The following is a 16453-nucleotide window of genomic DNA, read 5'->3' as shown; positions in this document are numbered from 1 at the left end:
GTGAGTTCAGAGAAAGCCTATGCTAGAGAGTGAGCCCTGCCCTCAAGAAAAAAAAAAAGTAAAAGAAAAGACAAAAACAAGAATAATGTATTTAAAGAATTGTAGTTATATAGAAGGTTGATTGGTCTAAGTGTCAATAAACAGCATCGCAGTCATGACCTTATGCGTCTATTAAAATAATTCTATTAAAGTTCAGTTAGCAAATGGAGTTAAATTTTTTTAATCTATGAGAGGAAACATATAAATTCATCTTTTGAATATCTTTATATTCACTTATGCACTTTCTTAATAGGAGATATTTATTACCCATATGCCATGCATGAGTGAAATGGTTTATAAAGAATGGATTATACAGTTTTGACTGCAAACCTCGGGATGTCCTGGTTCTTAATAGCTGAGTAGTATTCCATTATATAAATGAACCACTTTTCTGTATCCATTCTTCTGTCATGGGACATCTAGGTTGTTTCCAGCTTCTGGCTATCACAAATAAGACCCCTACGAACATAGTGGAACACATGCCTCTGTGGCATGGTGGAGCATCTTTTGGGTAGATTCCCAAGAGTGGTATAGCTGGGTCTTCAGGTATATCTATTTTCAATTTTCTGAAGAACCTCCAGATTGATTTCCAGAGTGGTTGTACCAGTTTGCAATCCCACCAGCAATGAAAGAGTGTTCCTCTTTCTTCACATCCTCCCCAACATGTGTTGTCATCTGAGGCTTTGATCTTAGCCATTCAGATTGGTGTAAGATGGAATCTCAGGGTCATATAGATCTCAACATTGCTTAGATGAGGAGACTCCAATAAAACACACTGTGTTTGAAAATGCCATAATGTTATTTATATAGTCTACATTTTATTTTACTTTTAAGATTCAAAGAAAAAAATGTTGTCTGTCTAAAGTGGTATCTTCTATTTATTTTGTAGGGTGGCCTGAAAAATAGCAAACATGAGTTCACCCTTTCTTCACAAGAATATGTTCATGAATTGCGATCTGGCATCTCAGATGAGAAACTTCTCAACTGCCTGGAATCTTTGAGAGTGTCTTTAACCAGCCATCCTGTCAGGTAGTTGGTTTTTATCATTTTGATAGGATTCATACATTTTGCATTCTGTATGGATATTTGGTGGTATAATCAGATATGTTACTTCAACATCAAGATTTTTCCATCTAGTAGTATAGGATTATCTAACAGAAGATTATTGTCTGATTTTCAGGTTCTAAGTTTTTAAAAATATGTTTATGTGTAGCTAATCTGACCTTTATTAATGTATGATTTAAAAATACAGATATTTTAGAATATTTATTTCCATTTTGATTATGTAAAATAAATCCAGAAGTAAAATATTGACATTTGCATGTTAGTCTATTTATGTACCCAGATAATTTTCATTATTTAATTTGTAAAACATTAATTACATTAGCTTTAAATTTTATCCTGTTTATAATTGTGATTATATATAACTGTGCATATAATTTCATATCTTTAAGTTCTATATAGGCTACCCACATATTTTTTTAAATTCAAAATAGTAAAAACTATTTTACCAATAAAATAATGAAATAGAAATGGTTAATAAACTAATTAGTATTTTAAACATCATTAAGAGGCATTTTCTCGGTAGCAATGGATTGGCAAATAATTCTTCCTTTATTGACAGTAATGGGCCTTAAAATTAGTAATACCCAAAATAATATTTTATGAAGAAAAATAGATTTCAGTATAATATTATTATATTCTTGTATCTACATACTAAATTGTTATTGTCTTAAGCTCAGAATTTCCTTAAAAATAGGTATATAATGAAGCTTTGTAATTTTATTCATGTTTCCTTTATATTTATGCTCAGATCCAGTTCCTAAAGCATTGAAAATAAGTTACATATCAGTCATTTAACTGAGCTTAGGTATAGATTCCAATATATTGTTTATTTATATTCATACTATACTTGGAAAAGTTTGAAAGTTATAATTTCGTAGTACAGAGTTAAGTTGTTGGTTTGGGTTGGAAGAATCTTTCAATGGCTGCTTTCTTGCCATTTGTAAAATGGTGTGCTTTAACGGTTTTTATAATCTCATTCAAATATTTGAGATCTTTATTCATTTTTATTTTTCACAGTCTCACTTTGTAGCCCTGACTAGCCTGGAACTCACAATATCCCCGAGGCTGTCTTTGAATGTCTGGTAATCCTCTGCCCTGTCCTGATCAGTCCTAAGCCACCATACCCAGCATGAATATGACTTATCTGAGAATCAAAACCATAATCTATTCTCACCCACTGGCACCTATATCAATATCAGCTGCAGTGCCCTTCCATATTAAAATACTCAGTTACAAACACACTGTTGAGCAGTTGAAATGAATATAAACTGGGTATACTGAATTTTCAGCTGTGGGAGAGTGGGTCTGTGAGATTTCCTGATGTTCAAAGTCAGCCAGGGCAATGGTGTATAAAACTCATTAAACCAAGCCATTAATACCAAACCAAAAGTAAAGTCCCATGAAATCCCTACTACTTGGGATTATGGATCAGTGGTTAAGAGAGCTTGCTGTTTTTCCAGAAGACACCTGTTTTCTTCCTAGCACCAATGTGGGACAGCTCTCAACCACCAGTAACATCTTCAAGGGATCAGACTCCCAATTTTGACCTCTGGGGTCTCTTTCTCTCTCTCTCTCTCTCTCTCTCTCTCTCTGTCATACACACACACACACACACACACACACACATACACAAACAAATAAAATAACCACACCCCATTCAATAATGGAGAGATTAGTATATGTTTTTCCTAGTCCAATTGCCTCTTTATAAGATATAAGATAGTGCTTGATATTATATATGGAAGGTGTTTTTGTTTTTCTAGACTATTTATTCTTTTTATTTAATTTTGTTGAAGCAAGGTCTCTCTGTGTAGCCAAGGTCTCTCTGTGTAGCATAGCCCAGACTGTCATGGAACTGTGTAAACCTAGTAGGCTTCAAACTCAGATATCTTCCAGCCTCAGCACTCATGAGTGTATGAGTTAAAGATGCTGGACATTTGGTACAGTTCCCTGTTTTGCAATTCTGCATAGCAACAAAAGGTTTGTGAAAGAGGGATTTGTAAGTTTGGGAGCTTAAGGTTGGCAACCGCTCTTCCCGGTAGCTGATTGGCTGCACAGGAAGTGTGAAGTTCCTTGTGAGGCTGGGCACCAGCATTCTGCTGTATCCATCAGTGGTGTCTATATCTGTGTTGTCTTGCGAGTTAGTCATCGAGCTCCTATGAAGAAGTCACACCAAAAGACAACACTCTTAGCCACATATTGTGTGGAGATCTAACCCTGTCAAGTCATCAAACCTCGCCAAGACCTTGAGAAATGATGAGTAAGGGCAGGTTTGGGAGTGAAGACAGTGTCTTTGGTGGTGATGGGGCTGGTGGAGCTAGTAGAAGTCATATGATCAATCCAGAGCTCGGATGTTGGGGTTTCCTATGACTGGAATATGGAGGCCCAACACACACAGCATTGTGCTATGCTAAGCCAGTGCTAAGTGCCACTGAAATTGACAGTGTGTTCAAGATTAGGGCGTTTAGAGTTCCCTGGGTCTCCAACATGAGGATGATCATGGAGGCTGAAAAAGCTTCATAGTAAATTGTGTACAAAATTAATGACATGACCTCAAAGGCTATTGAGGGCAGGCAGGCTTTGGCTAAAAGGAGATCCAAGCAGGACCTGATTCCTCTGCCTATTGGAATGTATGTCAAAGTGCTTGGCATCCTCCAGGCCTCCAAGGGAACCAGATGGCTCAAGATCTTGAGCATCTGCATCCTGGAAGACATGAACAAGCTGCGCACACACCCTGGAGATTGTAGATGGCCATTCAATGCTGTATCAAAGCCGTGCAGGCACAGCCACAGAAAGCCTGTCCACAGCCCAGGCCTGAGTCTGAATGGTAGCCGCCAGGGTTTCCAGGGTGTCTGCTCTTAACTTCATCCATGTGGAAGTTCTGCATCTGATTGGAGAGTGCCCTCACCAGGTGGGAAAGGCTATCACCTAGATTCAAACAGAGCTTCTTAGAGTTACAGATGATGCCATCACACAAGTCATCGAGCATCTGAATAGGAAAAAAGAACTGACTTTGTAGTTTCTGAAGATGCTTCTGTTCTGCTGTTTTGATATTTAGGATGTATCGTCTATTTCAAACAAAAAAAGAAAAAAAAAACTTAAAGAACCAAACCAAACCAAAACTGAACATAATTTTCAGATGATATCTGTTAGCAACATGCTATTTCTACCTCCATTGAACTTGTCTGTTTTTTGAAGATAATTGAAGAAACAGTGATGGAACCAATGACTGGGCTTTATTTCCAAAACAATAGAAATGCCCTAGGGTGGATTTGTAAGAGAAAACAAATTTGTGTTCAAATTAGAATTTTATTTTCCTGTTTCAGTTTATCTTAGTCATGTTAAGTTTTCCTAATTATAGTGCATGATAAATACAGCTTTACTGGAAATGAGTTCTGATTTTAAATATTCACTTCAAGTTATTTTGAGTAATTTGGTTTTATTAACATTGATTTGTTTCTTTAAAATAAGATGCTACTGTAGATTGAAGCAATTCAGTCTTTTTGAGACATCTTCATATACTTTCTTTAAACATGTGTAAGTTCAGTGGTTTTGCTCCTTCAGCTAAATTACAGTTCACTTTCCTTGCATGGTGCATGGATGCAAGACTGCATGTTTGTTGTACTGCTGTGTTACCTACACTATTGGATGGTCTACTAGATGTAAAATAGGGTGTTTTGCTTCAAACTAGGCATATTGTTCCACTAACAAGACGTGAACAGAGATGAACTGTAATGTTTTTATTAAACCTTTGCAAAATTTTAAGTTTCCTTTGATTTTTATCCCTCAAATTTATTAGAAAAAGCTACTAGTTTAATGTTCTTAATGGTTATCAGATTTTATTATGAAGTGTAATTTTTTTTATTTTTAACACCAAGCATTACATTTTACTAGTAGTAACTCATTTTAATTTGGTTATATTAAATGTGAGAGGCTTTTAAGCCATTGATCATTAAATCCTCCATTACACATAAAGTAAAAATGGTGTATTTCAAATTATTTGCTTAGTTAAATTAGAAGAAAGAATATAGTTATTCTAGGAATAGATATGTGTGCTTATTTGTATTCAGACAGGTAGAAAAGAATCTTTATCCTTTTCAATCATTAAAAGGGGACACAAACCCTATAAAACCCTTTAGCTGTTTAGCCATCAGTCATGGTTTTAGAATAACAATCAGAAAATGTTGGCATCTCATTAAAATAATTGCTGAAAAATCTTGCATAAGACCTTGTGAGTCAATGCTTCTTCCCCTTTAAAGCAAATGATAAATGCTCTAAAATTTTTTTTTTAGTTTATTTTATTACCTTTTAAACAATGCTTTATTTTATACATCTAAGCACCTTGTATATGCTTGATGGACTTGGGGATCATTAGAGAGCATCTTATTCCCTGGCTGCAGTGACAGAGGGTTGTGAACCACTATTGGGTGCTAGGCTCCCTAAGGTATCTCATTCCTTTGACCCTTTGCTGTTTCTTATTGACAAAACTAAGCAGAGTTCAGAAGAATTATTTGTATGGGCTTTTCATTAGCTCTTGCTCCAGTGTGTGGAAATGAGAAATAAGCCTTCCCAGGAACTGATTGGAACAGTAGAGGGGCTCCTGTTGTGTGGTGAGCAGAATTGTCAGCATACCATTGAACACTGACATCCTCCATGGGCTCTTAAGCAACTCCATATTCCAACTGACTTGATTGACATTATTATTCCTGGGGCGAGAAGGCCATTACGTTAATGAATGACACAGGATGTATCATATTCATTGGGATCAAGAATCATGAACAGATAAGGAAATAATAGTCTTCTGTTGTAAGTATAATTTATTATTGTTGTGAATTAGAAGGAAATTAGGTCATTCTATGGACTAATTTTATCCATATTTTATCCATGGTGCTTAGTGCCTGCCTGAGCAAGTTATACCTGAGGTTGGTTTGCATTCTGTGTGGTAGTGACCTTGTCCTTGGTGCTTTGGGTGGGGAATTCCCATTGTGATCACTACAATGATTCCCTGTGCTCCTTTTTTTTTTTTTTTTTTTTGGCTCAGAAATCCCTTTAGTAGATCTTTCATCTCTGACACCTTGGAGCAATCTAGCAGCTTCACATTGCTGGCACTCCCAATCAGATATTTTTGAAAAATATAGTTTTTAATATAGAAGCAATTCTGCATTACTTCTTTCTAAAACCATTACCTTTCCTAGTGAAAATCACACTGGAGGTAAGGCAATTAAGGACCTGCTTTCCATAGATTCGTGGTGCTGAAAGAAATGATGTTGAAGATAAATCATTACATTGTTATAACACCTAATATAAATGCAGAAACCTGGAGCTATGGATTTGCTATTTATGACTGTAGCTGTAAGTCACTCTTGTAATTGTTGGATCTGATTCAGTTGGCTAGTGACAGGTTCTAATTTTTTTCTTCCTAGTCTGGTACTATTATCTACAGAAATATGGCTCCCCCCACCAATACTCAACCTTCACCCTATAGTTCTTTTCATTTTGGATGCTAACCTGATATTTTGTCTGGAAACAAATGTTATAATATGTACCCTTCAATAAGGCAGCTAGCTAACCTTTCTCTTAAATGTTGAGGGCTCTGCCTTCCCATATGTATTCCTTAGGATTCTTTTAGTTTTTTGTTTCATGTAACATTTTCAAAGGTAATTTTCAACTGCCCAGCTACAAAGTGCATATTATTTCAATTTTGCTTAGAGTGGTAATGATTTTTCCAATGTTCCTTTTCCCTAGTGGTCCTGTTTATGACCCAAAACTGTAGGGATAAGCTATATATTTTGAGATGATATCTTCAATTGTTTACCAGGTTAGCCATTGTAATAAAGAAGTCTAGGAACAGGAGGGAGGCTGAGATGATAGGCCATTAGCCATGTTAAGATAGTACCAGAACCTAGGTAGTTTGTCATAAGCCTCACTTAACTCAGGTACAGCAATTTATGGGAAAATCAGTCTTTGGTTCAAATATTGGCATTGACTCTCCAGTATTAGATTATTTGTGTTTACTACATGGTTGTTTTGTTGTCCAGTTCAGATTTTATTAGAGAATCTCTTGTTTCTATTTGTTATTATTTTGGCAAAGCCTTTCATGCCTGGCTACCATATCTAGCTTCCCAGCAAAAGTACTTGTCATGCTAGGGGCTAATATCCATCGCTAATCAAATTAGAATTTTATTGTCTAGAAAGGAAGCAGCAGAAAGTATGGGCCACAGTTAATTGTTCTAGTTCTACCTCCTAAGAGTGTGGCTTTGGGTTCTGCTTCTTCAAATGTGGTGAGCTTTTTAGGTACCAATCAGCACACTGACTTGAAAGTTAGTGCATGAAAAATGCCATCAGGTATAAGATTCCATTGATTTATCATACACATTTAGTATATATGTTTCTTGTGGCATGCAATTCATACAAGTCTTGGTATTGCAAGTTGTGATCATGCAAACAAGAAGCACACTACTAACATGGAGTTTATGCCAGATACTATACATATGTATATTTTGTAATAAGAGAAGAAGGAGGAAACACCATACCCTCATATTAGGATAAGGTACGTCTGTGAAACTGTCTTTCCTTAGCAATAAGCTATCATTTAAATTTCATTAAACGATTATTTTTGAGGTTAGAGAGATAGTTTAAAGGTTAAGTACATTGGCTGCTCTTCTAGAGTACCCATGTTTAATTATAGCTCTCACATGGTAGCTCACAACCATCTGTGTATCTCCAGTCCTGGGAGATCCAATTCCCTCTTCTGCCTTTCTCTGATACCACATGCATATGGTATGTAGACATACACACAGAACGAACATACATTCACACCAAAAATAAATTAAAAACAAAACATTGTTCCTGTTTAAATAAATGCTCTCACCAGATGAATAAAAGCACAATAACCACAATAACCAGAAATGAAATAAATGCAGGTTATTGTTACTTTTATCTGAGATTCATAATTTCTGTTCCAAGAAAAAACTGATATCGAAGGTGGTAGAAGGAAACAAGTCTATTCCAGGTGAAGCCTGAGCAAATGCAGATAGAAACTCTCCTTTTCAGACCTCCCATCTTGGAGAAATAAGACAGTATAAAGGATTTTTATGGCCATAGTATATGATAGTGAGACATTAGTTGGACAATTCAGAGTTTGGGCAGAGTCCTTATGTTCAGATATCCTGTCTGGTTGGGTTTTTTTTGTGTTTGTTTGTTTGTTTTTGTTTTTTTTTTGTTGTTTTATGTTTGCTTTTATTTAATGCTTTTTTTCTAAGTTATTCACTTTACATCCCACTCACTGCCTTCCTTCTGGTCACCCCCTCCCACAATCCTTCCCCATCCCCTTTCCCTTTTTCCTCTGATCTGGTGGGACCCCTTCAGTATCCTCAATCCAACTTGGCACTTTAAGTCTCTGATAGGCTAGGAGCTTCCTCTCCCACTGAGATCAGACAAAGCAGCCCAGCTAGAAAAACATATCCCAGGTATAGGCCAGGTATATTCCCAGGGGAATAGACCCTGTTCCAGTTGTTGGGAACCCACATGAAGACCAAGCTGCACATCTGCTATATATGAGCAGGGGAGCCTAGGTCCAGCCAGTGTATTTGTTGGTGGTTCAGTCTCGAAAAGTCTCAAGTGTTTAGGTTATTTGACTCTGTGGGTCTTCCTATGGAGTTACTATCCCCTTTGGGGATGCAATCCTTTCTCCTTGTCTTCCATAAGATTCCCTGAGCTCCAACTACTGTTTGGTTGTGGGTGTCTGTATCTGTCTGAGTCTGATGTTGGGTGGAGCCTCTCAAAGAACAACATACTCCTGTCCCTTTCTTGATCTTGATCAGATTTATATCTGATATCCTAAAGCATCATCTACATTTTCTCTTAAGAAAACCATCTTTCATAATAACTGGACAGGGTGAAACCTTATGGACAATGCCATTTGAAATGGATAAATTCAAAAGATTCAGGAAAGGATAGCCATCAAAAGTAAATACAACACGATGGCAAAGACTGGAAGATTGGCTTAAATAAAAGTCTCCTATTTATCAATACATATCATTTTTTCTTCTTAATATTATGAATACATTTATTGTTATGAATTACTTTTTTTATATTTACAGGCTAAATATGGTTTCTGCCTACTCTTTAACTTTAGTGATATGATAAATCTATGTAGTGCTAAAAATATCGGGTAATGTCGTTCCCCATTTAGAACCAACAGTAAAGATTAACATTGATTTTTACGTTGAGTGTATAGTGTATATGGATTAACATTGATTTTTACGTTGAGTGTATAGTGTATATGGAGTGTCAGTATTCACTCCATAGTACACCATAGAATACACTTTTTACTTCAACCAGGACAAAACCATCTTAAACATGGCAACTTTGCTCTCTAGTTCCTTCTACTTTAAAAAGCTTAGTCTCCCTTTCTGAATCTAACAAATAAGCAAACAAGCCAGCACAACAAACAACAAATTAATCTCCCTAGTGGATAGAAACAAATATGTAAATGAAATCAATGAAGCAACAACAAAAAGGAAACCAGTGTAAAAGTAAACCAAGGACCATAATAAAGTATGTGAATTAAGTTATATACATAAAATAAATAGTACATACAAAGATAAATCACTTTGAGTACAGTTTATTATGGAGCCATTAAACATCCCCTGAAATTAGGGATCACTGGGTGTCATCCTTTTAATCTCTTATGGCTTTTATAGCAATCACTACAAACCGAGTTGTTTAAAAGAGTAAAAATTTAGTCTCGCACAGTCAGAGCAGACAGTGGTTTCATTGAGCTTCCACCAAGACCCCAGAGAAGGCTCTTTCTTGTCTGGTCCAGCTCCTAGATTTCCTTGGTTTGTGGCAGCCTACGTCCACCCTTTGCTTCTGAATCCACATGGTTTCTTTATATTAGACTACTTGTCTATCTTTTATGAGGACATTTTAATTGGAGGTAGGGGCTGGTCTGATCCTGTAGAAATGTTATTGTAATTCCTATTTTTATACCTAGAAACACCCTGTTTTCAACTAAAGTTCGATTCTGAATTTGTAAGTAGATAATGTTCAGTCTACCATTATTATGCAAAGGGACATTAACCTTAAAATTTTGAAACATCAAAACAAAAGCTCTGTTAATTCTAGGAAATAGCATTAAATATGTCATTAAAACTGGAAGGAAAATATAAAATTTTGTTGTTTTAGCCTTCTTTATGAAATTGCACTTTGTTGGATTTGTTTTTTCTTATTTAAAAAACAAAACCAAAACAATCCTTCATTGTATAGTTACAAATTCTGAGGGCTAGAATTTTATATGGTTGAGTTAGAGTGGAATGCTAGCTATGAAATTGGATTTCTGTTCCTTATGTTCTCACTTTCCTTTCTAAGTCAGTGTCCTTGCCATACACCTCAGTTACTCCATATGCAAATGAACTGAACGCTTCCAATACAAATCTACTTATTTGATATTTTCCTTTGCTTATTTTCACTCTTATTTTTGTGAGTGTCAGAATTAACTTACTATCTAGGAATTATTTTATAAAGGTAGGTAATTCTTTCTCTACATAGTTAGAGGCATTTTTAGCCATTGATAATTTATTTTATTTGCTTTACCCAAATAAAGAATGTTTGCTTGAATGTCTATATGTGCATAGTGTGTGTGTGCCTCATGCAAGTAGAGGCCAAAGAGGGTGTCAGATCCTTGGAACTAGACTTATATATGATTGTGATCTGTCATGCGGGTAGTGAGAAGCAAAAACCGGGTACTCTGAAAAATGAGCAAGCGTTACCTGCTGAACCATCCCCCCAAACTCCAGATTTTTTTATGTTTTTAGACAAGGTTTCGTTGTGATGCCGTGGCTGGCTTGGAACTCATTATATAGACAGGGTTAGCCCCAAACTCACAGAGAAATTCATCTATGTGCCAACATGCCTGGCGTCCATTCTTCAGACATTTTTTTAAATGTTGAAGAAAGATTCTATTACTTTCGCGAAATTATGAATTGAATCCAATGTTTAAAAGAACCCAGGATTTTTCCTCTTATGTCTGACTCCCATTATTAACAGAAATTATAGCAGTTTACTTTGTTCAGGATCTAGTTTCTTTTTTTAAAAAATCATGCACACATACACACACACACAGATTATACTATAAGCATTTAATTAATAGATATTTTTAATATTTAATGGAATCAAACATTTCAAATTTATATATTATTTAGTTACTCAGATGATAAAATACCAAGAAAGTAATTCAATGATATTATTTTCTGCTAAAGGCAATTGTAGAAAATGTTCTTTTGTTAGCTATATTTAGCTTGCCATATCACAAATCTTTTACTGTGCATTCCATCATCATGTATATTCTATAATAGTTTCATGTTCATATGTCTGCTTTTCTAATTTTAATTTGACTCTCTTCTGCAGAAGGGACCCACTTGAATTCTTATTTGTTTCATAATAGTTGATACTGTGTAAATTATATACAAAAAATGTGTGATTTGTTATGGATATTGACCCACCATCAGTAACAATTTTGCTTCTCAAGTAGGGAGAAGTAGTTTTCATTACTCTGACACTATTTTATCCCCATGGATTTTTAGTTGGAATTAGAGTAAGAGAATAAAAGGAACATCTTCTACAGAGGAGTAGAATGTGTTGGCGTGATTGAACTGTATTCATAAGTTTCAGACAGCATTGCCTCTTAACATGATAGACTTTTGTGTGCTTAGATAAGTGTGTGTGTGTGTGTGTGTGGTTGTTTTTCAAGGCAGGGTTTCTGTATGTAGCCCGGGGTTGACCTGGAACTCACTTTGTAAACCAGTCTGGCCTTAAACTCAGGAAACCACTTGCCACTGGAATAAAAGGTCACCACCCGCCCAATAGTCTTTTGGTAGTCTCATTGTCACTTAATGGAATGCAAGGTTTATAACTCTATTTAATACTCTAAAAAAAAATCCATGTACTTCAGCAATAAAAAAAGCCCAGTCTGTCATCACATGTTACATTAGACTGTGATTTAGATTGAATAGTAATTTGCTTATAGACTTGTGTTTATATGCCCTTACTAAAGATTATAAAAGGAAGCAATGCCTGCTGGGAAATGACCAATGAGTTTGGAAAATTTCTCCCCAGTCAAACCACTGTAGGATACATAGATATTTGGCAAGATATTTCATGAAGAGTCAAAGAAATGTGAAGAAATAAAGCCTGACAGAATTGTTTCTCAAAACATGACTAGAAGAGCAAACCTTATATTGAAGAATAGTACAAAGATGTATGAGCTGGAGGGTCGGGGGAGGGTTGTGTGAAATACTGATCATGACTTGGTTGCTGTGTTCATGATCACATGTTACCTGATGTTACCTGCACAAGAACAGTAGTAGAACAAGCCATTCAAAATTGTAGCAGGATGGGTAGGTGGCTCAAAAGGCCTAACTCCTTGCTGAGAAGCTATTCACAGTTTATAGCTACAAGGGGATGGAGAGCCACTTTTCTTCATTGATGTGACCTGCACTAGGTTATCCATGTTTCAGTGGATTGTCTCACAGTCATATGCACATAGCCAGCACAAATTGCAATCAGTGGGATATACCATTTAAACAGAAAACATGAAGATTTGACGGAAAGTATTCTGGGGGATGTCAGAGGAGGGAAGTGAGGGATGTGATCAAAACACATTGTATACATGTATGACATTCTAGAAGAATAAACATATTTTAAAAGCAGAGCATAATATAATTATGATTGCATAGAAATATTTTTCATAGTTTTTATCGAAATAGCCTTGTAGCTTGAGGGATATTGTTAGCCCATTTGGAAAGTTTTCTTCTGATTTGCTTAGTATCTACTTTTCTGCCAAACATGGCAAAATGTCTATGCTCACTTCCAGCTTCTTTAGTAAATGTTATCACATCTGTGAGAAGAGGAAAAAGAAATTTTTTCAAGTTTACAAATGTGTAGTTGTCTCAGGCATATTTTTTCTTGATAATTTCTTTCATGTAGATTTAAACATGTTCTCTAGCATATTAATTAATATACGTTTAACATAATCATTGTAATGAAAGTAGCTGACTCTCAACAGCACTACAAATTAGCAGTGCTATTATTTTCTCAATTATGAGTGTTAATAATTATTTAAATGGCTTGTGTAAAACTTTTTAAAAGCTTGGCAACAACAGCCAACACTACTTAGAGAATTAATATAAAAGTAGGTACAGATCAATACTCTTAGAACACTTTACAGGGAGTTACCTAGAAAAATGAAATAATAATAATAATAATAAGCAAGTTTTATGATGTCGACATGGAAACAGGACTTAAAAAATGTAAGCAAGGTTCTGAAGGTAGCATTACTAGAATAGAATTACTAAAGCAGGTTTTAATATTGATGTCTTGAGTTTGTTTGCTTTAAATTTCTAGTACATGACTTATTTTAGAATACCAGTAGTGCAGAAAATAAAATGCTGCAGTCATTGCGACTATGCCAATTTATAGGACTTCTCTTCAAATCTTGGCTAACTTTATCATTTAGTATCAAACATGTGCAGATTAATTTGACAAAACTACCTTAAATATTAATAGACTTTAAATTTTTAATCATGAACTATTAGGTTAAAATGCAATTTTTGCTTAGGCACACTCAGCATATGTTATAATCGAAGGAAAACAGATCTTTGTGTCCTATATTAGTTTTAAAAAGAATTAGGCACACTCAATGCTGATGAAGTTTTGAAGTATTGTTTTAATGGGCGAACTACAGTATACATTAAGATGAATAAGATGAATAGTGGCTCTTGTGTTTGCATTTGTTTCATTTTCACATAACATGTGGATCATGTAAAAATCCATAGTCAGGTTTTTCATTTAAGTGATATTTGAATCTATATATAATAACCATCTAAAATTGTTAGAGTATGTGGTTCATTCCCAAAAGTGTGGTCCTTGTGGCATAACGATCTGAGTGTAAATACTTTGTACAGAAGAGTTGTAGGTAGCAACGTATTGCAAAACAGAATTTTGTACCTGGCAAAAGATTATGCATTTGTTATTAAAAGGGACGAGGCCAGCTTCCTAGTTATGAATGTGGATAATTTTATTTTATGAATCTTTTAAAATGACAGGTACTGCACATCACAATTGAATAAATTTTCATAAAAAACAGGATCTCCATGAATGCTTTTTTTTTTTTCCTTACGTAGAGCCAAGGTCATTATGTTTCTACAGAGACCTACAGCAAGAGTACTAGTTTGCAGCTTTTCTATATCCTACCCTGCTATGAAGGTGTATTGTACTTCAGAAACGCCTGGGAGGCTCTCCCCCAGGCATATCTATCATCTCAGCTACATGTTTGATAGGAGCTGGATAGCTGACAATTCACAATTAAGATGCCAGCTAACACCTAGGAGAGCCAAGTATTCTGTGTGATTTGTTGAGAGAAGATTCATGTGCACTAGACAACAGTAGTTGCTCAGTGATTCTAGCTGTTTTACTAATGGTAGATAACAGTTAATTCAGGAGAGATTGTCCACCCATCACTAAGTCTTTAGGCTTATAGCCTTTCACATCAGACAATTTCAACCTGAAAAAATTGTATTGAGATTTAAAAGATGATAGGCAAAACTGAGAAGAGAACAGGATGTTAGAATGTTCTTTTACATGCAAACAAGCTTCAGATGAGGTAGTTTAGTAACCTATAACATGGATATGAGTTTAAAGCCTTCTTTCATTTCAAAACAGCCTACATCTAAATGCTAGATTTGTTCTGTAAAATCCAATGTTGCTGATAATATTCATATTGCTTTCAGCCCCTGCACTCCCCGCCCCCCATTTTGTGGCCTATATCTCTTGGTTATGAGTAGAAGTTGAGGGCAGTTTGTTTAATATTGTACTGAAACCTTCTTTGATGTCAAGCTACCTAATGAATTTCTTTGAGACCCATTTTTAAATCAGTTGTTTTCAATATTCATTTATGAAAAGGTACTGAAGTATTTATTATAAACAGATTTTCAAAAATTGATGTTATCATAAAATTTCCCATGTGAATTAGTATTTGTCACAGAATAAAAGAATACCTTGAAATAAATTCAGATCTAAATCTGTATTAGACATTAATGGATTTTTCTTTCATATAGAAAATGTTTAAGAAGTTTGTAGTGTTTTGAAGCCCAGCATTAGGAACATTGATTAAAAATGAAATAATGCTTTTAAAATGAGTAGACCTCAACCATGGGATAGACATTAACCTTCAGCCACACTAAGTTTGAAAGTATTCTGGTAGGCTACTTATTCATCTTTTCTTTCTCCTGGGAACAGTATAGAGGATGTGTTACGGTCAGTCGTTGCTTCACTTGTATTAATTTACTTATCTACTATATTTTTAACTTCTAATTGACAGATACTATTTTTATATACTTACAGGGTAGGCCTTGACATTTTAATACATGTATGTAATGTGTAATGATCAGATCAGAGTAATTGAAACATAAATCACTCTAAACACCTATCAAATTTTTTTGTGCTATAGACATTAAAAATTATCTCCATTATCCATTATGAAATATTTAATTAATTGCTACTCATTATTCTTTTTTATTATTTATTTATTTAGTCATGAAATAGAATTTATTTATTTATTTTTAATTAGGTATTTCCTTCATTTACATTTCAAATGCTATCCTGAAAGTCCCCTATACCCTCCCCTCCTCCCCTCCCCACCCACTCCCAATTCTTGGCCCTGGTGTTCCCCTGTATTGGGGCATATAAAGTTTGCAAGACCAAGGAGCATCTCTTCCCAATGATGGCCAACTAGGCCATCCTCTGCTACATATGCAGCTAGAGACACGAGCTCTGGTGGGTACTGGTGTTCATATTGTTGTTCCACCTATAGGGTTGCAGTTCCCTTTAGCTCCTTGGGTACTTTCTCTAGCTCCTCCATTGGGGGTCCTATTTTCCAAACAATAACTGAATGTGAGCCTCCACTTCTGTGTTTGCCAGGCACTGGCATAGCCTCACAAGAGACAGCTGTATCAGGGTCCTTTCAGCAAAATCTTGCTGGCGTATGCAATGGTGTCTGCATTTGGAGGCTGATTATGGGATGAATTCCCAGGTGTGGGAGTCTTTAGATCGTCCATCCTTTCTTCTCAGCTCCAAGCTTTGTCTCTATAACTCCTTCCATGGTCGTTTTGTTCCCTATTCTAAGAGGGGGCAAAGTGACCACACTTTGGTCTTCCTTCTTCTTGAGTTTCATGTGTTTTGCAACTCGTATCTTGGGTATTCTAAGTTTCTGGGCTAATATCCACTTATCAGTGAGTACATATCATGTGAGTTCTTTTATGATTGGGTTACCTCACTCAGGATGATACCC

General features: G+C 35.5%; 2 protein-coding genes across 4 annotated transcripts in view; both read left to right on the top strand.

Annotated features, from left to right (window-relative positions):
- Positions 1–16453, top strand: part of Diaph2 (diaphanous related formin 2) — a 707007-nt gene that overhangs the window by 137460 nt on the left and 553094 nt on the right. For all 3 annotated transcript variants that reach the window (XM_021152793.3, XM_021152792.3, XM_085838035.1), the window contains one exon: positions 929–1068. In XM_021152793.3, coding sequence (XP_021008452.1) covers positions 929–1068 — 140 coding nt within the window. The remainder of the gene's footprint in view (positions 1–928; positions 1069–16453) is intronic.
- On the top strand, positions 2911–4379 carry LOC110287025 (replication protein A 30 kDa subunit). The gene is given in 4 exon segments (XM_029473488.2): positions 2911–3435; positions 3438–3505; positions 3507–3836; positions 3838–4379. Coding segments are annotated over 4 exon segments (762 nt in total). The 5' UTR covers positions 2911–3357; the 3' UTR covers positions 4124–4379.

Source organism: Mus caroli, unplaced genomic scaffold, assembly GCF_978045245.1.
Source record: "Mus caroli unplaced genomic scaffold, Mus_caroli_1 scaffold_5, whole genome shotgun sequence".
Classification (NCBI taxonomy): Eukaryota; Metazoa; Chordata; class Mammalia; order Rodentia; family Muridae; genus Mus; species Mus caroli.
The sequence above is the reverse complement of the archived record's forward strand: the minus strand, read 5'-3'. Positions and strand labels throughout refer to the sequence as shown.